This window comes from Dermochelys coriacea, chromosome 4 (genome assembly GCF_009764565.3).
Source record: "Dermochelys coriacea isolate rDerCor1 chromosome 4, rDerCor1.pri.v4, whole genome shotgun sequence".
Classification (NCBI taxonomy): Eukaryota; Metazoa; Chordata; order Testudines; family Dermochelyidae; genus Dermochelys; species Dermochelys coriacea.
The window spans coordinates 122,360,992-122,383,884 of NC_050071.1; the positions used below are offsets into that span (position 1 = coordinate 122,360,992).

Genomic DNA, 22,893 nt, shown 5'->3' on the forward strand with positions numbered 1-22,893 from the left:
GGGTCACAGTGTGCCTCTGAGGCTAGCGGAAATGCGGGACCCACAGAGGCAAGGACAGAGCTTTGTCACACAGGACAATACTGACCAGCAAATTCTGAGTTTTTAAATGACATCTTACATAGCATACCTTGTACAAAGATTATTACAATAGTGTGCTGGGTGTGAAAACAGGGGTCTATTCTGTCACCCCTCTCCCCAACCTCCCATGGAGAGAGATACAAACTCAACCAAGGAGGGGTAACAACAGTGGATGTGGTTCAAGCACTGATCCTGTTATGGAAAAAATATACATTACTACTGCCATAGGGCAACAAGTAGGAATTCTCCTCTGCTTACTAGCAAGTCAGTACACTCTGAAACACGTGTGTGCCAGATTGATAAAGATGCAAGAGAAGCACTGCTAATTCATGCAGTGCAGTAAATTCTAGTTTCTTTGTTCAGAAGGATGGGGAAGATTTGCTGGAGGGAAAAAACATATATATTGCTTCACAATGCAGTATATAAATTGCACAGGAACACTTTTTCCTGCTCAAGTACTAGTACTGTATATTTCCTGCTGGAGCCATCAGCGCCTATTTTGGATACTGGAAACTCTTCCTCATGAGCACCGCAGCTGGAAGAAGGAGACTTCCTTCACGACCTTTCATTACTTGTTATCTACCAGAAGGGGTCACTATTGTGTGATGTGCAGAACTCCTCCTGACTCCAATGCTGAGTGAACTAACTGGAGATAGTAGAGAGACAAGTTGGGTGAGGTAATATCTTTTATTGGACCAAATTCTATTGGTGAGAGAGCTCTGTGTAAGCTTGAAAGCTAATCTCTCTCACCAACAGAAGTTGGTCCAATAAAAAGATATTACCTCACCCAACTTGTCTCTCTAATTCCTGGGACCAAAATGGCTACAACAAGACTGCATATAACTGGAGATATGGCAGAGGAACAGAAAGAAAAACATATCTTTATAGATCAATTGGACAACCATCCACCCAGAACCAAAGACTTTGTTTTGAATTTAATCTTGGTTTAGTTTGGTCTTTAGTCATGTGGGGCCCACAACAAGATTTTTGGGTACAGCATATGCACACACACATCATATTCCCAAACTTTTTTCAGAACAACAAATAGGCTTGGTGAAACTACAACATGGCTCATTTATGACCACAGACAAAAATACTGAAAGATTCATTTTAGTTTTCCAATAGCTTCACTGTGAACTCTGAAAAATACAGAACAGATAAATGCATATGAAATAATGGAATTTATAACTTCACAACACACTTACATTGTTACATGAGTTATTTCCCCCTATATGACCTTTACTCTGCTGCCTTGCCACCTTGCAATAACTTAGAATACTCCATTTAAAATGTATATTGTTAGCAAAGCATCAAGCAAAGAGGAGTGTACAGAGTTATAGAAATACTTCCTGATGGTTCATAAAAAATAACATGAATGATTTAATGTTTAACACAATGGTTCTGGAAGTGAAATCGGAAGAGAAAAGCAGTTAATAAAAATGTTAACACTCAGCTCTTGCATATGAATAACCTAAACAAAGGAGCTCTCTCAAATTTTGAGAATGGATGTCTGTCCGGTTGACGGAATAGTCTTACCTCCAGCACTCTTCCAGTGATGTACTTCTCACAGTTGTCACATCTTATGCCAAACTTAGCATGATAGTCCATTTCACAGTATGGAATGCCATCCCTAGAGAAAAAACAGACAATACTTGCATAGCTTCAAAGATGCCTATGGTTTCGCTCGCAGATTATACAGCTAAAACTTGTTGGCATTTCAGGAGAGGTTGATTACAGACTTCTTTTCCCTCCCATTTCTTAATGTGGTAAAGACCTGAATAATTGATGAATAGGAAATTACACTTGGCTCATCCAAATCTGACTCTGCCAAATTGATCTCAATCTCACTTTCCTTCTGCCTCACTGTATTCAGCAGTTTCCTCTTTCTCCATAATAAGATCAAATGTCTCTTACGCTCAAACATAATATAGTACTTGCTTTGATGGTCTTTCCCATTAACTTATTCCATGTGTTTCCCACTCTCAGAAATAACTCAGTCCCTATTTCCATTTACTTTTCTATCCTTTTTTATTTGTCACCTAAACCCACTTTGAGCCTGAATTGCACAGAAATCATTGCTCATTTGCTAATGATTAATTCCATGGACACTCTTTTGAATTAGGAACTTTCCAAGTGCATCAAGATGCCAATGTCTTCTCTGTAGAAGGTGACTATGCAGAGCTCAACCTAAGTGACAGAAAGGTCTTGGAAATATGTCCAGGCATGCAGTAAACAGCAGATTTTTGGGTGGTTTTATTTCCAGGATTTAAAATGACGAACAATCCAAATTTACAAAGGCATGCAATGGGAGCTCTAAATCTCACCTTTTGGCTCTAAATAAATCTTAGCCATTTATGTTACCCTAATTAATGAAAACCGATTATATTACACTGCAAATAACTCAACAGAAATCTACTTGGATCCTAACTGATCTACAGTAAAGAATGCCAACCACTATTTAAAATAATCTCATACAAGAGGCAAATCTCTGGATCATTTCCATCCATTGTGCTACACCTAAACTAAGACCAAATAGCCTTATTTTCACAGGTTAGGGAGTGTTTGTGTGTGAAATATATAGAAGCTATTTTATACAATACAATGTCATGAGGTAACACAAAGCTCCTTTCATTTTCAATGCATTTTTCATTAGTTCTCGCCAAACCCCTGTGAGTTAGGCAGATATTATTTTATTACTATATATGCTTTCTACTCTCTCCTCCCCATAGCAAGTTTGGAGACAAATCCCTGAAGGTTCCTCCACAGCCTATAGGTCTTACTCTAATTGCTTAAGATGTTCTTCTCTGTCAAACATATAGTGCAAAATCCATACCAAATGAAGAATGATGGGATGAGGGAAGAGTTTTAGCCCCGGAGAGTATGTCTACACAGCAAAGAACCCCCCCCCCCCGCCGAACAGCTCCTGCCAGCCAACTTGGCCTTGCAGGGCTCAGGATCTGGGGCAGTTTCATTGCTGTGTAGACTTCTGGGCTCGGGCTGGCTCCAGCCTCAGTCCAAAAGTCTACACAAATGAAACAGCCCCAGAACCCGAGCCCCGTGAGCCTGACTCAGCTGACACAGGCCAGCCATGGGTTTTTCTTTGCTGTGTAGACATACCCAGAACGTAGGTAAGAGGAGGAAAAAATCAATTAAATTAGGGGAGGCATGCATGGAGCTAAACTGCAGCAATGTTGCCCTTTTTAGACCCAAGTGCCTAGTCAAAGTTCAGGGCGCTGGGAATGTTCCCCTTGGAAATAAAAATGGATGGAGTCTGGTATTTTCTTTGATGTAATCACATTAGTTTACAAGGAATATAAAAATATCCTCCTTCTATGAATGCAGGAGAAACAAAGAACAACAGGAGCAGGTTCTTAACTACAGGCTCAAGCCTCTTTAGGCAACAGACCCACAAGCTCTCTAGCTTTTCCACACTGTGCGCACAGTAGGCTTGTGTGGTTTTTGCGCTCTCTCTCACTCTCTCTCTCTCTCTCTCTCTCTCGCTGTTCTTGTCTTTTTCAGGCTTTTTGTCCCTTTACCCTCCTCTACCCAAAACAATTCTCAGCCAAAAGCTCCTGGACAGGTTCACACTCATCTTTTCTCTTAGGTAGGGGCTTCTGCCTATAGTTATAAGAACAGGAGTACTTGTGGCACCTTAGAGACCAACACATTTGAGATAAGCTTTCGTGGGCTACAGCCCACTTCATCAGATGCATAGTTACAGTTATGCATAGTTGCAGTTATGTTAACTGAAGGGTGAGCTCACACCTATCAATCTCAATGGGGTTTTAGCTCAACCCATGACTACACTGCACCCTGCTCCTTACAGTAAAAACAACAAGCTGCATTCTGACATATGCAAACTTTATGACACTGGAATTGGAATTAGAGCTGCTCAAAAAATTACAAAACCGAAAGATTTTCAACAAGAAAAGGATACACTTTTACAATTTACCCTCCATATTTCAACTCACTCTCACTGGAATTTTTGATAAAAGGGGACAAGAAATCCTTTATCACTAGTCAATTTGGGTCTGGCCCTTTTCTCTTATTAAATAAAGACAAATCCTGAGAGATGAACATATTTCTGGTATTTATGAGTCAGAATGATAGAATACAGCCTGCTCAAACCCACCCCCCGCATATTTTATGTGTCCATACGGCAGGAAAAAGTCATTTCATATTACTACTAGACTTTTAGCAATTAATCTCATCAGAAGCCTTTCTTGTTTATTCAATAAACAAACACATTCCAAAATTACTGTTCATTTGCGTATTTCAAAAAACTATTTTTGACTTGGTGAACAGAAAATATTAGAAAGAATTAGTCCTACAGTAATCTTGCTTCATTTTAACTATGGAGTTAGGTAAATGTCACCCTCTTCTAACCTCCTAATTCAGTTCTGCACTATAAGTTAGTCATGTTGAGGGGAAAGGATAGTCACGTACCTAAATTCCTTCCAAGAAGCTCATAGTGCTTTATAAACATTAGCAAATTAATCCCTAACACAGGTGATGCAGCAAATATTTCCTCCCATTTTAACAGATGGCGAAATGAAACACATAGGTAAGTGACTTGCCCAAGGTTACCACAGACATCCCAGGTGACCTTGGGCAAATCATTTCATTATGTACCTCAGTCTCTTAGGGACAAATTAATCTCTCTTCTGAAGACCAGTAAAAGGACTACGTCCCACTTAAGCCCTCAAAACAGGGCCTCAGTGGAACTTGAACTGACTTTGAGATGCCTCTCAGCATAGCTCTTAAATTCAGTATAAGCAGTCAAATCCTCTGTGATCACAAGGATTTGGAGTTACACAAAGACCAGAAATTTATCACCTTAATGAACATTTTTAGGATATTCTTCCTCGTCGGAAACCCTGGGAAAGGACAACCTTATTGTTCAAATCCCAGCATAAGCGTAATTTGTCAAACAGGGATAGCAGAGTCTGCTGAAAAGAGGGCCAGGACTAGAAGAGCAGGACTGGTCTAGGTAAGGACTGAGGGGGCTGGATTTGCAATAGCACCAAAGTAACATAGCAGCATAAGACCCATGGATATTGTGGTCCTAAATCACTTAGGTGCATAAGCAAAGTCTTGGGTAGAAGATTTCACTTACCCTTTCTCCAGTATGCCTGGCTCAAGCTAGCAGTATTATTTCTTCACTTTCACTAACAATTTGAAAATTTGAGAAAGAAAAATCTATGCTTTTATAATTATCGAAGAATGCAAGTACAGTCTTAAGAACATGCAACCATAGGCTAAACAAACACCTTTTTGCTAACAGATGCTGAAAATTAGCCAGAGACTACAAGGATTGGTCAGCTTCTCTCGTTCCAACTTACTTGCTGATGTACTCTGCATTCAGAAGTTTGCCACATGTCTTGCATTTAAAACAGCCCAAATGCCAATGTTTGTCCAAAGCTACCAATGACTGTCCATTTCTTATTTCTGAACCACAGCCCCCACAATCTGTAAAAGAAAAATCCTCTGTAAAGTTAATCATATGCTTTATGCGTAACTGATCATGAGTGTGCAATAGTATAGGTTACTGCAAGACAAATACCCATTGGTGTTATAGGAAATTTTGAATCTCATTACCTCTGCCCACCCATGTGTGCTTCATTCTGGGTGGCAAGTTGGATAGATATATCATCACTGACAGGGTGACTACTTAAAAGAAACATTAGTTTTTCTAATGAGGTGGATTTTGCTGATACTTTAATACATTTGCAGTGTATGTATACAATATGCAGTATTGCCAACCCCAAGCTTTTCAAAACTTCTAAGTCAGGTCCCCCCAAAGTCATGAAATTGTCCGAAAAACAATCCGATTTTTAAAAATAATAAATTTCAGGTTATTATTTGTCCTGGGTGGTTTTTTTTTTTTTTTTTGAGTGTTTAGATTACACTCGGGTCATGTTTTCAGGCTTTTTTCTGCAACAATGAGGGTCAGAAACTTATTTAAAAATAGGAAAGCTGAAAGTTGCATGTAATAGCTTGCCTCCAGGATCTGGGGTTTTAAGAAAAAACACCAAGTTCCATAAGGCTCACTACCAAAACATGAGAGTTGGTAACACAGGATGTACCACATGTAAAAGTCAATCACTAGCTACATATTTTTTTTTTACTTATTTATAAAATGCACTTACCAACATTAACGAAGTTCTAAGCATGTATACAAAAATTACAGTATCACACAACTTATTAACATTAGCAAAATAGGCTATATCCAAGTAGCACCAGACCCCACCTACACTCTCATTCCAGCACAAAGATTCAGGGTAAGATTTAAAAAGTAGGTTTTTAAAGCTTCCAAGTCCTTATTTAGGCACCTAAATAATCTGATTTACTTAAGTGTGGAGTATCCAGCTGCTCCCACTGAATTCCCAATAAGCAAATTCATCATTCAAATTTGGAAGAAAAATATGACATTTTTTTTTGTCTGAGGCTTGGTCTACACTACAGACTTATGTCAGTATAACTACGTTGCTTGGGAGTGTCCAAAATCCACAGTGATGCAGTTATACTGACCTAACCACCAATGTCGATGGGTCGGCTTCTCCTGTTGACATAGCTACCACCTCTCAGGGAGGTGGAGTACCTATGGCAACGGCATAGGTAGCTTCTTCACTAAGTGCTACAGCAACACAGCTGTATCAGTGCAGCTGCACTGCTGCAGCATTATATGTGTAGACAAACCCTAAGTGAAGTAGTAAGAAGATTTATATTGAATCAGCCGTCTTCTGATATTACCAGCTCAAGTTTTTTACATTGAGTAAATAAGAAAAAATTAGCTTTAAGTCCCTAGGAGCAGATGAAACTTGCCATAAAAAAGTTTAAAAGCAACAACAAACATATAAGTAGATAATCGCTAAGAAGAGCTGTATAAAAGAAAAACAATTTGCAAAAGAATGGAACTGGGCAAACGTGGCCTTGGGGAGCACTCTCAGCTCTTCCCAGGGCAAATCTCATGGTATTAATGTAAAAAAGAAGAATCATACCAACCTAGAAAAACACCGTCACTTCTAATTAGCATGCAAAATACAAGGTACTCTTCCTCATTCACTACTTTCAGAGTCCCATAAAAGTCTCAAATTAATGAAAGCTTCCATTGCTTAGGAGTGCAATAAAATAAAAGAGGACTAGATGTTCCCAGTTATCTTGTATTCAGGTCAGTACTATTAAAACAGTAATGTCTCTATGGATTTAAATGGATTCAAGAAGCAGTGGTGCTCAGAGTGGAATTTTTTAAGAGGCAGAGAAGATACACGAGTGATGTGTTTTTATTTTCAGAGGGGACTACTTTCACGGTTGGGAGTGTGGTATCAGGACTCCAATATACCCAAAGCGTAATGCTCGTGCTTAGTTCTGGGATCACAATAATACTTATAACAGAGTGCTCATATAACATGTCTCATCTTTGAAGTGTAACCCACTGGTAAATGTGTGTAACAAGTCCCTCTTGGTGCCAACTCACAGACAACATGAGTTGTTACATTCCCCAGTTATGGAGCTTCAGCTCAAGCTGTAGCGGCTCCTTCATTTAGTTCTGGAGGTCCCTTGTTCAATCCCCAGCATGTTGGCCAAGATGGTGGCTGTCACATAGCACTTTACAAACATTCATCAGTTAATGTATAACACCATCCTTGTGCTGTAGGCAATTATCACTAGGCAGAAAGGTGAAAATGTCTTTCCCAAAGCCTCAGAGACAGAAGTTCACAGCTCCCAGTCCTATCCTCTCCAGGCACTCCCCTGAATTTAGGAAGATTTCCATGAGGCTGGCACTCACATTCATACCATGACGGTTCACATAATGCTGGATTCATGCCCTAGTACACCAACTTCAAAAAAAAAAAAAAAAAAAAAAAAAGACATGAATCCAATTAAAGGTATTTTCACAGTGGTTACTACTGCTGGCTGTGCTACAGGAAGGTCAGTTCATGTGGGCTGGAGAAAAGATGCCTGCATTTCTAAGTAAAACTATTCCTGCCACAATGCCCATTCCTGATGACAGACTTCAAACCCAGGCCACTAAAAGGAAAAACCATTCACAATGTCTCTTCTGTGTAGAGACTGTATCTTTGTCTGTGTTTGCATAGTATTCAGCACAAGAGGGTTATCATCCTGACTGGGGTCTATAGGTGCTACTGTACAATAATCCAGGTAGGTCAAAATGTGTCAAATATTTAAAACTGTAATGCAAATTTTGTATTTCGGTGAAGAAAAAGTGGCAAATATTTTCACAATTCCAGCTCCCCTCCCCCACTACTCCCATTTTTTGATCAGCTAGATCAATAATGACAAGAGAGACCTCCAGCTAAGTAGCAAGAATATCAGTCTGGTTAAGTAACAGCTATAAAAGAAGACAATCGACAGTGACTCAGGAGCTGCACAAATCTCCATGATTAAATGATGGCCTACTATAGCCTGTCAAACCTGCAGTGCCTTAAAAGCAGAACTGGAAGGAAAAATAAAGAAGGGAGATCTTGAGGTTTACCAGCAGTATTATCTGGAATATGTTAATGAGAAAGAAGAATGCATAAAATCCAGGGTGCAATGACAGACTCAAGTCTTTAAGCAATTGCAGTCTAAAAAGGAAGGATCTGAAAATAAGTCAAGAAGGAACAAGAATATATTGATGTATTTTCAAAAGAGAAGTTAAAAAGATATTACAATATGCAGAGATTGTGAGAAAAAGCAACGATCTAGTTATAAATAAAGTGATACTAGCATCAGTGTCACAGTAATCTCCCTTCTCTTCATAGAATCATAGAATCATAGAATATCAGGGTTGGAAGGGACCCCAGAAGGTCATCTAGTCCAACCCCCTGCTCAAAGCAGGACCAAGTCCCAGTTAAATCATCCTAGCCAGGGCTTTGTCAAGCCTGACCTTAAAAACCTCTAAGGAAGGAGATTCTACCACCTCCCTAGGTAACGCATTCCAGTGTTTCACCACCCTCTTAGTGAAAAAGTTTTTCCTAATATCCAATCTAAACCTCCCCCATTGCAACTTGAGACATTACTCCTCGTTCTGTCATCTGCTACCATTGAGAACAGTCTAGAGCCATCCTCTTTGAAACCCCCTTTCAGGTAGTTGAAAGCAGCTATCAAATCCCCCCTCATTCTTCTCTTCTGCAGACTAAACAATCCCAGCTCCCTCAGCCTCTCCTCATAAGTCATGTGCTCTAGACCCCTAATCATTTTTGTTGCCCTTCGCTGTACTCTTTCCAATTTATCCACATCCTTCTTGTAGTGTGGGGCCCAAAACTGGACACAGTACTCCAGATGAGGCCTCACCAGTGTCGAATAGAGGGGAACGATCACGTCCCTCGATCTGCTCGCTATGCCCCTACTTATACATCCCAAAATGCCATTGGCCTTCTTGGCAACAAGGGCACACTGCTGACTCATATCCAGCTTCTCGTCCACTGTCACCCCTAGGTCCTTTTCCGCAGAACTGCTGCCGAGCCATTCGGTCCCTAGTCTGTAGCGGTGCATTGGATTCTTCCATCCTAAGTGCAGGACCCTGCACTTATCCTTATTGAACCTCATTAGATTTCTTTTGGCCCAATCTTCCAATTTGTCTAGGTCCTTCTGTATCCTATCCCTCCCCTCCAGCGTATCTACCACTCCTCCCAGTTTAGTATCATCCGCAAATTTGCTGAGAGTGCAATCCACACCATCCTCCAGATCATTTATGAAGATATTGAACAAAACGGGCCCCAGGACCGACCCCTGGGGCACTCCACTTGACACCGGCTGCCAACTAGACATGGAGCCATTGATCACTACCCGTTGAGCCCGACAATCTAGCCAGCTTTCTACCCACCTTATAGTGCATTCATCCAGCCCATACTTCCTTAACTTGCTGACAAGAATGCTGTGGGAGACCGTGTCAAAAGCTTTGCTAAAGTCAAGAAACAATACATCCACTGCTTTCCCTTCATCCACAGAACCAGTAATCTCATCATAAAAGGCGATTAGATTAGTCAGGCATGACCTTCCCTTGGTGAATCCATGCTGACTGTTCCTGATCACTTTCCTCTCCTCTAAGTGCTTCAGGATTGATTCTTTGAGGACCTGCTCCATGATTTTTCCAGGGACTGAGGTGAGGCTGACCGGCCTGTAGTTCCCAGGATCCTCCTTCTTCCCTTTTTTAAAGATGGGCACTACATTAGCCTTTTTCCAGTCATCCGGGACTTCCCCCGTTCGCCACGAGTTTTCAAAGATAATGGCCAAGGGCTCTGCAATCACAGCCGCCAATTCCCTCAGCACTCTCGGATGCAATTCGTCCGGCCCCATGGACTTGTGCACGTCCAGCTTTTCTAAATAGTCCCTAACCACCTCTATCTCTACAGAGGGCTGGCCATCTCTTCCCCATTTTGTGATGCCCAGCACAGCAGTCTGGGAGCTGACCTTGTTAGTGAAAACAGAGGCAAAAAAAGCATTGAGTACATTAGCTTTTTCCACATCCTCTGTCACTAGCTTGCCTCCCTCATTCAGTAAGGGGCCCACACTTTCCTTGGCTTTCTTCTTGTTGCCAACATACCTGAAGAAACCCTTCTTGTTACTCTTGACATCTCTTGCTAGCTGCAGCTCCAGGTGCGATTTGGCCCTCCTGATATCTTTCCTACATGCCCGAGCAATATTTTTATACTCTTCCCTGGTCATATGTCCAACCTTCCACTTCTTGTAAGCTTCTTTTTTATGTTTAAGATCCGCTAAGATTTCACCATTAAGCCAAGCTGGTCGTCTGCCATATTTACTATTCTTTCGACTCATCGGGATGGTTTGTCCCTGTAACCTCAACAGGGATTCCTTGAAATACAGCCAGCTCTCCTGGACTCCCTTCCCTTTCATGTTAGTCCCCCAGGGGATCCTGGCCATCTGTTCCCTGAGGGAGTCAAAGTCTGCTTTCCTGAAGTCCAGGGTCCGTATCCTGCTGCTTACCTTTCTTCCCTGCGTCAGGATCCTGAACTCAACCAACTCATGGTCACTGCCTCCCAGATTCCCATCCACTTTTGCTTCTATGTGTGCTCCATTATTATCGGAAGAACTCTGGATGCATAATGACAGTTTGATAGAGAAAAGACAGAACCAGGAATACTAAGACATCCAGAGTCATTTAGAGACGCCAGAAAGGAAAACAAACAAGTCCTTTAAGGAGGGGGAAAAAAAGATGCACAAAGCCACACAAGATCCAAGAAGATTATTGCTGGTAAAGTGATTCCAAATCAGAGGAGTCCATTATAAATTTCTGAAAAACTGACTTCCTTAGCGTAATTTCTATTTAAAATAAAAGATGCGTTTAGTTACTTAAGTGTGATATTAATAAGACTACAAATATGATAGCCTAAAGAAGTGTAATAGTACCAGCATGTTAATCAGCACAGAATTATAGCAGGTGATGTTTGTTTGCTTTTGGTGAATTTGTGAAGCATGAGGAAAGTTATAATGTGTCTCTTTAAGACCATTATGCTGAACCCCAGCACAGCTGGAAATCAGCCTAGGGCAAAAGCCTTTACAGTCTGAAGCAGATTGCTGGAGCTCTGCTAATAAATTAACGCCATACTTGGGTATGTGCCCAAACCTACTCCCACAAGACACCGATGAAGTGAGCTGTATCTCACGAAAGCTTATGCTCTAATAATTTGTTAGTCTCTAAGGTGCCACAAGTACTCCTTTTCTTTTTGCGAATACAGACTAACACAGCTGCTACTCTGAAACCTACACACCTCAGTATAGGTTCTCCTAATAGAAAGCAGTAAACTGTTTGGGAACCTCCATGTACCAGGGGTTTTATTTGGTAATCTAATTTGATCTCATCTGTAGAGTTTTATTTTTACAGACTTAGTACAATACAGTGTATTTGGTTGTCATTCACTCTACATCTTATTTGAGTTTTTGGCTGGCTGTGAAGCATTTTTGGGTGTATTTCTTTTAACAGCTCTTTTTCCTATTAAATTTTGGACAATTAAAAACAAATATTGCAGTTGCTATGCCAACTATGCCTGTTTATGCAAGTCCTTGTCTACTTGTCTCTGAGGTAAAATCCTTTGCAGACTCATTTCTCTTCAACCAATAGGTCTATGTAGGATACAAATGAATTTGCTGATATATTTTGATACATTCTCCTTAATACACATTGCCAGAAAAAGCTTTACAGAGAGAGTTTTACAGAAACTAAAGAGAAAAGGAAGGTGTTTATTCATATAGCAATTAAAGATGCAGTGGCTCAGGATGGGAGCAGAGAGAGAGAGAGAGAGAAAGATTCCCGTTTTTCCTCCAAATCATTAAGTGTGGCGGGGAGGGGACTGAATAGAGAAGGAGAGGAGGCCAGAACTTAAGTGAACACATAGGGATACTAATAGATCTAGTGTCAGAGAATTAGAGCCCAGCAAGTCCACAGAGATTTCCTGAAAAAAAACAGAGCATTCCTAAGCTGGATTCAGAGATGAATAGACTGATGAATAAGGCTGCACAGTTGGCATGTTGGTCCTAGAGCCAAGTCAAACTCACGTCATTGTGCTAGATGGGGTAACCTGGAATAAAAATTGGTCAGCATTTTCCCCAGTCCTTGTCTCACTTGCCTAGAGACAAATGTTTCATACACTACTTTCTTTTATGGAGAGAAGTGCTCAGTCAAAATAAAATGGCTATTAAAATAAAAAACTCAATAATAATGGGGGATTTCAACTATCCCCATATTGACTGGATACATATCACCTCAGGAAGGGATGCAGAGATAAAGTTTCTTGACAGCTTAAATGACACTTGCTTGAAGCCTCTAGTCCTGGAACCCACAAGAGGAGAGGCAGTTCTTGATTTAGTCCTAAGTGGAGCACAGGATCAGGTCCAGGAGGTGAATATAGCTGGACCGCTTGGTAATAAGTGACCATAATATAATTAAATTCAACTTCCCTGTGGTGGGGAAAACACCTCAGTGGTCCAACACTGTAGCATTTAATTTCAGAAAGGGGAACTACACAAAAATGAGGAGGTTAGTTAAACAGAAATTCAAAGATACAGCACCAAAAGTAAAATCCCTGCAAGCCGCATGGAAACTTTTAAAAGACATGATAATAGAGGCTCAAATTAAATGTATATCCTACATTAAAAAACATAGTAAGAGAACCAAAAAAAGAGCCACCATGGCTAAACAACGAAGTAAAAGAAGCATTGAGAAGCAAAAAGGCATCTTTTAAAAAATGGAAGTTAAATCCTAATGAGGAAAATAGAAAGGAGCAAAACTCTGGCAAATGAAGCGTAAAAATATAATTAGTAAGGCCAAAAAAGAATTTGAAGAACAGCTAGCCCAAGAGTCAAAAAGTATTAGCAAAAAATGTTTTAAGCACATCAGAAGCAGGAAGCCAGTGGGGCCACTGGACGATCAAGACGCTAAAGGAGCACTCAAGAACAATAAGGCCATTGCAGAGAAACTAAATGAGTTATTTGCATCGATCTTCACGGTTGAGGATGTGAGGGAGATTCCCAAACCTGAGTCATTCTTTTTAGGTGACAAATCTGAGGAACTGTCGCAGATTGAGGTGTCATTAGAGGAGCTGTTGGAACAAATTGATAAATTAAACAATAATAAGTCACCAGGACCAGATGGTATTCACCCAAGAGTGATGAAAAAACTCAAATGTGAAATTGCAGGACTACTAACTGTCGTCTGTAACCTATCATTTAAATCAGCTTCTGTACCAAATGACTGGAGGATAGCTAATATGATGCCAATTTTTAAAAAGGGCTACAGCGGTGACCTTGGCAATTACAGGCCAGTAAACCTGACTTCAGTACTGGGCAAACTGGTTGAAACTACAGTAAAGAACAAAATTGTCAGACATATAGATGAACATAATTTGTTGGGGAAGAGTCAACATGGTTTTTGTAAAGGGAAATCATGCCTCATCAATCTACTAGAATTCTTTAAGGGGGTCAACAAGCATGTGGACAAGGGGGATCCAGTGGATACAGTGTGCTTAGATTTTCAGAAAGCCTTTGACAAGGTCCTTCATCAAAGGCTCTTAAGAAAAGTAAACAGTCATGCGATACAATGGAAGGTTCTCTCATGAAGTGGTAACTGATTAAAAGATAGAAAACAGAGGCTAGGAATAAATGATCAGTTTTCAGAATGGAGAGAGCTAAATAGTTGTGTCCCTCAGGGGTCTGTACTGGGACCAGTCCTATTCAATATATTCATAAATGATCTGGAAAAAGAGGTAAACAGTAAGGTGGCAAAATTTGGAGATGATACAAAACTACTCAAGTTAGTTAAGTCCCAGGCAGACTGCGAAGAGCTACAAAAGGATCTCTCAAAACTGGGTGACTGGGCCAACAAAATGGCAGATGAAAATCAATGTTGATAAATGCGAACTAATGCATATTGGAAAACATAATTCCAACTATGCACATCAAATGATGGGGTCTAAATTAGCTGTTCCCACTCAAGAAAGAGATCTTGGAGTCATTGTGAAGAGTTCTCTAAAAACATCCACTCAATGTGCAGCAACAGTCCAAAAAGCTAACAAAATGTTAGGAATCATTAAGAAAGGGATAGATAATAAGACAGAAAATATCATATTGCCTCTATATAAATCCATGGTACACCCACATCTTGAATACTGTGAGTAAATGTGATTACCCCATCTCAAAAAAGATATATTGGAAAAGGTTCAGAAAAGGGCAACAAAAATTATTAGGGGTAGGAATGGCTGCTGTATGAGGAGAGATTAAGACTGGGACTTTTCAGCTTGGAAAAGGGATGATAAAGGGGGGATATGATAGAGATCTATAAAATCAAGACTGGTGTGGGGAAAGTAAATAAGGAAGTGTTATTTACTCCTCATAACACAAGAACTAGGGGTCACCAAATGAAATTAATCGGCAGCAGGTTTAAAATGAACAAAAGGAAGTATTTTTTCCACACAACGCACAGTCTACCTGTGGAACTCCTTGCCAGAGGATGCTGTGAAGGACAAGACTATACACAGAGTTCAAATAAGAACTAGATAAATTAATGGAGGATAGGTTCATCAATGGCTATTAGCCAGGATGGGCGGGGATGGGGCACCTAGCCTCTGTTTGCCAGAAGCTGGGAATGGGCAACAGGGGATGGATCACTTGATTATTACCTGTTCTGTTCATTCCATCTGGGACACCTGGCATTGGCCACTGTTGGAAGACGGAATACTGGGCTAGATGGATCTTTGGTTTGACCCACTATAGCCATTCTTATGTTAAAACACTAAGCCTTTTTCATGGTGATACTCCCCTCTTTCAGTTGTTTTTTAGACAGTGAATCCTAAGTGCCATTTATTGCCTTATGAAGCATAACTACAATTTGTCATTTTGGACTTTCAGTTTCAAATTCAGCTAACAGATTTCTGAATATATTTGTCCATTTCTGCCATTTTGGAAAGAATCGCTCCTTCTTGATATTTACTAAATACTGGAGAAGTAGCTGAAGTAAATGGCATGCTGCCTTCTTTCTCGTTCAGATTTTCCAAGTTATTTTTTACAATCTCTCTATTACTACTTGATCTAGTAGTTGCCTTTATAATATTTGTTATCAGACTTTTGACTAAGTTCCTGTTTTTCCTTTTTAGTTATATACATATATACATATATACATACACACACACACACACACACACACACACACATCTTTATTAAAGCAGATGTTGAGTTGTTTTCCTATAAGGTCATCTACTCCAGTCCTCTGCACTCATGGCAGGAATAAGTATTATCTAGACCATCCCTGACAGGTGTTTGTCTAACCTGCTCTTAAAAATCTCCAATGATGGAGATTCCACAACTTCCTTAGACAATTTATTCCAGTGCTTAACCACCCTGACAGTTAGGAAATTTTTCCTAATGTCCAACCTAAACCGTTCTTGCTGCAATTTAAATCCATTGCTTCTTATCCTAATCTTCAGCGGTTAAAGACAACAATTTTTCTCCCTCCTGGTTGTAACAACCTTTTATGTACTTGAAAACTGTTATCATGTCCCCTCTCAATCTTCTCTTCTGCAGTCTAAACGCACCCAATTTTTTCAATCTTCCCTCATAGGTCATGTTTTCTAGACCTTTAATTATTTTTGATGCTCTTCTCTGGACTTTCTCCAATTTGTCCACATCTTTCCTGAAATGTGGTGCCCAGAACTGGACACAATACTCCACTTGAGGCCTAATCAGCATGGAGCAGAACTTCTCATGTCTTGCTTAGACTCCTGTTAATACATCCCAGAATTATGTTTCCTTTTTTGTAACAGTGTTACAATGTGGACTCATATTTAGCTTGTGATCCAGTACAACCCCCAGATCCCTTTCTGCAGCACTCCTTCCTAGGCAGTCATTTGCCATTTTGTATGTCTGCAACTGATTGTTCCTCCCTAAGTGGAGTATTTGTTCTTACTGAATTTCATCTTATTTTCTTCAGACCATCCAGATCAGTTTGAATTTTAATCCTATTCTCCAAAATACTTGCAACACCTCCCAGCGAGATATCGTCTGCAAACTTTATAAAAGTGTGCTCTCTATGACATTATCTAAATCATTGATGAAGATATTGATCAGAACCCGACCCAGAACTGATCCCTATGGGACCCTACTCAATATGCCTTTCCAGCTTGACCGTGAACACACTGATAACTACTCTCTGGGAATGGTTTTCCAACCAGTTATACACCCACCTTATAGTATCTCCATCCTAGATTGTATTTCCCTACAATATGAGCTATAAGATCAAGTGGAGGATATGAAAGTAACACATGGGATTATAAAGCTTTCAAGCTTTTGTTGTTTTTGTGGTTTTCCCTAGTTGTTTCTTTCCAAATTTTGTTACTCTCAAAATGACTGGTGTGTAATTGATCTTGTGAGGGGCAATGGAAGCCAGCAGGCTACCTCACCAGCTTGTGCACAAAAGAACACTCTCCAGCCACAGGATTTCAATTTCTTTCCTTCAGAGCTTCAGTTTTATTTCTTTAAATAAAACTGTTTAACACAAGTTCAGCATCTCAATCATATTTCTTCCCCTGACCCAGGGTCTTCTGCAGAAGCCTGTCTATTCTCTGGAGCTCTTACACTCTATCCTAGCCTGCTCCCTGAAGGTTTCACTCTAGAAGCCATCTCCTGAAAGTCAAATATGAAATGGGTTCTGTCCCCTGATCCAGGGACTCCTGCAGGAGCCTTCTTATTCCCTGCATCTTTCACTAACAACTAATGTACTTACTGGCTCTTATGAAGACCAGGTGATCTTCAAGGTATCACCTGATCCCTGGCCTCACAGCATCCACTGGGGTCTAAGACCAACTCCCTGCGATAGAGAATGTCTGAAAATTTGAACATATAGGGCCTGATCCAACTCCCAAAGTCAAGTTAGTGGAAAGACTCCCATTGACTTTAACGGGAGCTGGCTCAGGCCTATATTTGGATATTTAATACTTGCACATGTTTGAGGATATAGTCAAGGAAAGGACACTTTTGTTTTTAAAGGCCAAATTTTCCCCGGGAATGTGCTCCTAGGATCCATGTACGTCAAAGGGTACAACACAGTCCTAAGCCTCAACAATTACTGTAAAACACTCAGTTTATGGAACATGAAGCAATTTCAATAAAACGGGAAGTAAACCATGAATTCTGAGTGAATGAAAAGGAGGAGAGGGTGGCAGGATTTATGAACCCTAGGGGATTAGGGTTCTTCTGTCGATCAACCCTTTCAGCAAGAGCTAGACCCCTACTAAAAGCTGTTACGCAAATTCTGGTGGCTTATTGAGAAAGACATGGCATGTTGAACTTCATCAAGATATGGAAAGGAGAGACGACTCTCTAGTCAGAGGGAACTAGAAGCAAGAATGGACAGACCCTGCAGTAAATACTAGGAAGAGCCAATTCTGGGGAATAAGCTTTGGCTAAAGTTTATGTTGTTATTATTTGAGTTACCAGAAAAGCCAAACAGCAGGAAAGGGGGTAAATTTGACTTTACACAGCCTGGGTAGATTTTATTTGGAGCAGGGGCAGACCGCCACTGTCCAGAGAGGGATTTGGAAAAGTACTCAGAGTAATGGTGGACATCCCTCTCACCACGTTTCTACAAGCAGAAAATTTCATTGAAATCAATGGCACTGTGCTGATTTCTGCAAGCAGAGGGTCTAGCCCAGAATATATTGCCAAGGAGGTTTGCTGAGAATCACAGCATCCTGAGTAAAAGTCGCTCAGCACACTATGTTCAGCTGATGTCACTGCTCAGTAAAATGCTACAGTATTTATGGTAAATGAAATGGAGTTCAGAACAAAAAAAAAGTAGTAAGCGATGCAAGTTTATGCAACTGCATCTACCGTATGTCACCTATTAAAATACGATTTTGAGAGTAATTTGACAGCAGCATATGAAATATGCTTTACATAAAGATAAATGATCATAAAGGAAATGGAAATGAAAAGATATGAAAACGGCAGTATTTTAATGCAATCATAGATCTATGCCACACACATAGTACCCTGAGGGTCAGCCTTGGGAAAAACATTGAGAAAAATCAAAATACAAAAGGAAATTCAATAGGAAAGATTTAATATCAAAAGAGAATATGCTTTGATGGTTTGTGCCCTTTAAAACAATACAGAAATAACCATAGTGGGCAAAATCAGGTAAACTGTCACTGAGGCAGGATTTGGCAAAATTCCCAATTGCACAAGAAAGCAATATAATTAAGGGTTCAAAAACCAGCATGGAACGCTCAGGACTGCTGGCTGGCCTATAGCATTTACAGACATCAAGTTCATTGAGATCTGCATAATATCCTGCAAATGGCCATAGTGAACCCCGTCTGCCGGCAGGCACACTGCAAAACCAGTTTGTCTGAAAAGTAAAAAGGCAAATCCAGACTGCATCAAAAAGACACTGTTTCTCATGCTCAATCCTGCAAACCCTTACAATCGAGCAGTGTTTTCACCTACTCATGGCAGTATAGTGAGCGCTGTGTAAGGGCTGGCCCCTAAGAGACTTTCTCAATGACATGTACAGCATGGTAGATTCAATCGTTGAATTATTTATAGATAATAAAATGAACTTGTTCTGCCAGGCACCTTGGGCCCGACCCAGCTCCCATTCAAGTAAATGTCCGTCTTCCAATTATCTTTAATGAGAACTGTAGAAAAGATGGGCTAGATTCACTCCTGGTTTACAATGACTTCAGCCAATTTATGTCAGGGCCCATGACAGTGAACTCTAGTTCAGTTCAATTCTCTTTCCTCCAAGTCAACTTTAGTAACATAACAAAGATTTTAAGAGAGGATTAAAGTAACAAAGGTCACTGGTAACAACCAAAAGAGGCCTCCCAGCTTCCAGCAAATTGGGAGAGGATACAATAAGCCCTTTCCTGTAGGTATCCACCAGAATGGCAGATTCCCTTTTGCTTTTATAGCTCCTTCCCAGGGCAGGTTCCTTCTTGTAACTCCTTACAGGCTGTAAGTTAAGGGAGTCATACAGCCACACGGCTTTATTCACTAAATGACAAATAGATTTTTTTTAAAAAAGACCTACTTACTTCGCAGGGCCTGGACGAGGAAAGTGCTATTGCTGCCAGCAGGAGGCAGTGAACACTTCTGGCAGACACACTCTTTCCCATTGAAAGTCACCCGGTCCCCAGGAGGAAAAGGCAGCCTGCAGCAGGAAAAATGAAAACATGACAAACAGAAAATCCTCACTTCCCTTACTGAGGTCAGACATCACTTTACTTACAGGAACCAATCATTTTTTGGTGGGGAGGGAGCTGGGTGTGCGTGTCTTTTCATTCACGTATCCAATACTTTTCATTCACACATACTTTTCATTCACGCATCCAATCATCAGTCACCGGGAGGCTAAAATATCAAAGCTAAGTAGTGAACTGGCAACTTCGATGCATAAGCTAAAGCTACTCAGAGAAAACTTGCCCAAGACAGAAGAAAATACTCAAAAACCAAGGCAAAGTCCAGTATTTCCTGGAAACGCGATGACTGGTGACTGAACCACCAATATAAGTCTTGGAATTGAGGGAGAGCTAGAATCATTTATTTTTAATTAATATATACAAGTGTAATTGCTTTTGCAGAGACTATACCAGGCTGTTAAAATGTTGGAGAGAACTATGAGATTTCTTTTTGAAAAAAACATTTGAAAAATGTAATCCTGACCAGCTCTGATCATATTGAAGTTCTCCACTGAATCAATTTATTCAGAAATCAAATGCTTGCAAATACTCTTTGGAGGAAATATACCACAATTAAAGAACCGGTTGAAGTGTTCTCCTACCAGTTTTTGAATGTTATGATTCCTTGATTCCTGATGTCCACCAGTAGGAGCTGTAGCTCACAAAAGCTTATGCTCAAATAAATTTGTTAGTCTCTAAGGTGCCACAAGTACTCCTTTTCTTTTTGCGAATACAGACTAACACGGCTGCTACTCAAATTCTGAAACCTGTCAACTAAAAGGCTACCTTTGTTAGATATTGCTTGTGCACAGAAACTAGAGAGTTTTGGGAAGGAAGAGCTGCGAAAATAACTTTATACTGCAGGGAAGGATGAAGAGGTTTATAACACATTTCTATCAGGGTGAAATTCACCTCATACAAGGCTTATGTACCACTAAATCCCAAATGAAACATCAAAATATGGCTTAAGTGGGTATTGAGTGGTGCATCAGCATAATGCATACCTTCTGCCCAGTGGTGAATTCCATCTGAGGGGTGTATTTCACTGAAATATAATTAAGAAAATTCTGCATTATATTCACCACCACCCCAAATTATTACTATTTTTTTTTTTTTTTTTTTTACAAATTATGGAACAGAATATAAAAGGCTCTCAGAGATTTTTTTCCATATAAAGGAATGAATATATATACACACACACACACACACTCCTTGCTAAGTACAGTAGACAGATTGTTTTGCTCCCAGAGTAATATAAAAAACCTTCTTGGGGGGCAGGGAATGTTTCTAACTATGTGTTTGTATAGTACGTATAACACAGTGGGGCTATGATCTTAGCTGAGGTTCCTAGGACCTGCTGCAATACCAATACGAAATAAAAAAATATTGTAAACAGTGCATCTAATAGGAAGAGAAATCACTAACCACATCTCCATGTTTTATATATAATGCAAAGGAATGACGAATTACAAGAAAGGTGCCATCTTAATTGTAAAATGACGTACCTTAGTTTAATTCAAATAATGAGCTGCAGTACTATTGTAAATGTGTAAAAATAGCAGACATTAAGGCCAGAAGTCAGCATGTTGATCTTCTAATTAAATTTCCTGTAAAATGAAAATCAAAGAATTTCGCCCAGCATTTTCTGCATCAAACTCACTAACTTCTGGCTGAGGTAGACCATACTGTTTAGCAAAAAAGAAAAGGAGTACTTGTGGCACCTTAAAGACTAACAAATTTATTTGAGCATAAGCTTTCGTGAGCTACAGCTTTCGTGAGTTTTTCCACCGAATGCATCCGATGAAGTGAGCTGTAGCTCATGAAAGCTTATGCTCAAATAAATTTGCTAGTCTCTAAGGTGCCACAAGTACTCCTTTTCTTTTTTGCGAATACAGACTAACACTGCTGCTACTCTGAAACCTGTTATTGCTTGCTACGGCATCTTAAATTAAATCCTAGACAGGCTGATTGAAAGGAACTACGAGAACTCAGCGAAGACTGCCTGACACAGGATGCACCAGGTATCCAGATATTCATAGATTATAAAGTCAGAAAGGACCAACATGATCATATAGTGTGACCTCAGAATTAAAGGAGTCATAGTTCCCTCCATTGACAGGGCACTGCTAGTGTCCAGCACTGAAGCTGACCCCTAAGTCATCAAGCCACTTGTGGCTAGGCATATTTAGCTGGAGTACCTAGGGGTACACAGTTTATGCAAGTTACAGAGACTGTCAAGATATTTGCTTCTCCCCCAGAGGCACAGCAAACAATAATATTTATTTCTTAGCATGCACCACATAAGTAGTTTATAGGGAGACTTATTAAATATCTGGGTGTTTCACTACACACACCAAATACACAAGTCCTTTGCTTCATGAACTCCAGAAAAATCTTTATTTCTGTAAGAAATATCGGCAATGCCCATACAAAAACTAATGGCCAGATTTTCCAAGAGTGCATTAAACAGCGTTTATGCAGACATGCAAATTAAGAGGCCAGATCTGTAAAAGTGCTCAGCAGCTGGGAGCTTCCTAAATGGGAGCTAAGCCCTTTTACAATTCAGTTTGATTTGGGCACGTTGAGCACGTTTTATGCTCTGGATAGCTTCTGTTTTGACCTCAAACCTCCCATGGTCTCCTGCTCCCATAAAAAAAGAATTGGCTTTTCCTAGAAACAGCAGAACATTATAAACAAGGCCCATGCCAACTCCCCTGCCCCAGGTTGGTTCATTCATTTTCCATGAACAAAAACAAGCAACTCCATTCTACAGGGTGCACTGCTGCCTAATTGTGTATGTCCAACTGCCCCTCTGCCTACTCATGGTGAGTTGGTTAATTTCTTGTTGGTATTAGAAGTAAAAGTGGGTCTAGAGGAGAAATTTGAAGGCGGAGAAGGTAGTATTGGTCTAACAGCTTAATTCAGAGAGGGTATTCTATGCTTAATTTACAAAGGAAACCTCTTTTTTGCTTTACATTTGGATTGGCACTAATAGCAATGATTAATGAATGACTGCACATCTGGCCCATCTCAAACATTGGCTCTATTCATTTCCACAGTCGCTTTGTTCCATTTCTGTTGTTATTATACAGCTACAGAGGGGCTTCCTAATCTTTGATGG

The 22,893-nt window shown here is 40.2% G+C and overlaps 1 protein-coding gene across 20 annotated transcripts in view; it reads right to left on the reverse strand.

Moving 5' to 3' along the window:
* ABLIM2 (actin binding LIM protein family member 2) overlaps positions 1-22,893 on the reverse strand; it is a 228,334-nt gene that overhangs the window by 118,795 nt on the left and 86,646 nt on the right. For all 20 annotated transcript variants that reach the window (XM_038400096.2, XM_038400093.2, XM_038400094.2 and 17 more), the window contains exons 4-6: positions 19,629-19,744; positions 5,421-5,547; positions 1,615-1,708 (exon numbers count right to left, since the gene is read on the reverse strand). In XM_038400096.2, coding sequence (XP_038256024.1) covers positions 1,615-1,708; positions 5,421-5,547; positions 19,629-19,744 — 337 coding nt within the window. The remainder of the gene's footprint in view (positions 1-1,614; positions 1,709-5,420; positions 5,548-19,628; positions 19,745-22,893) is intronic.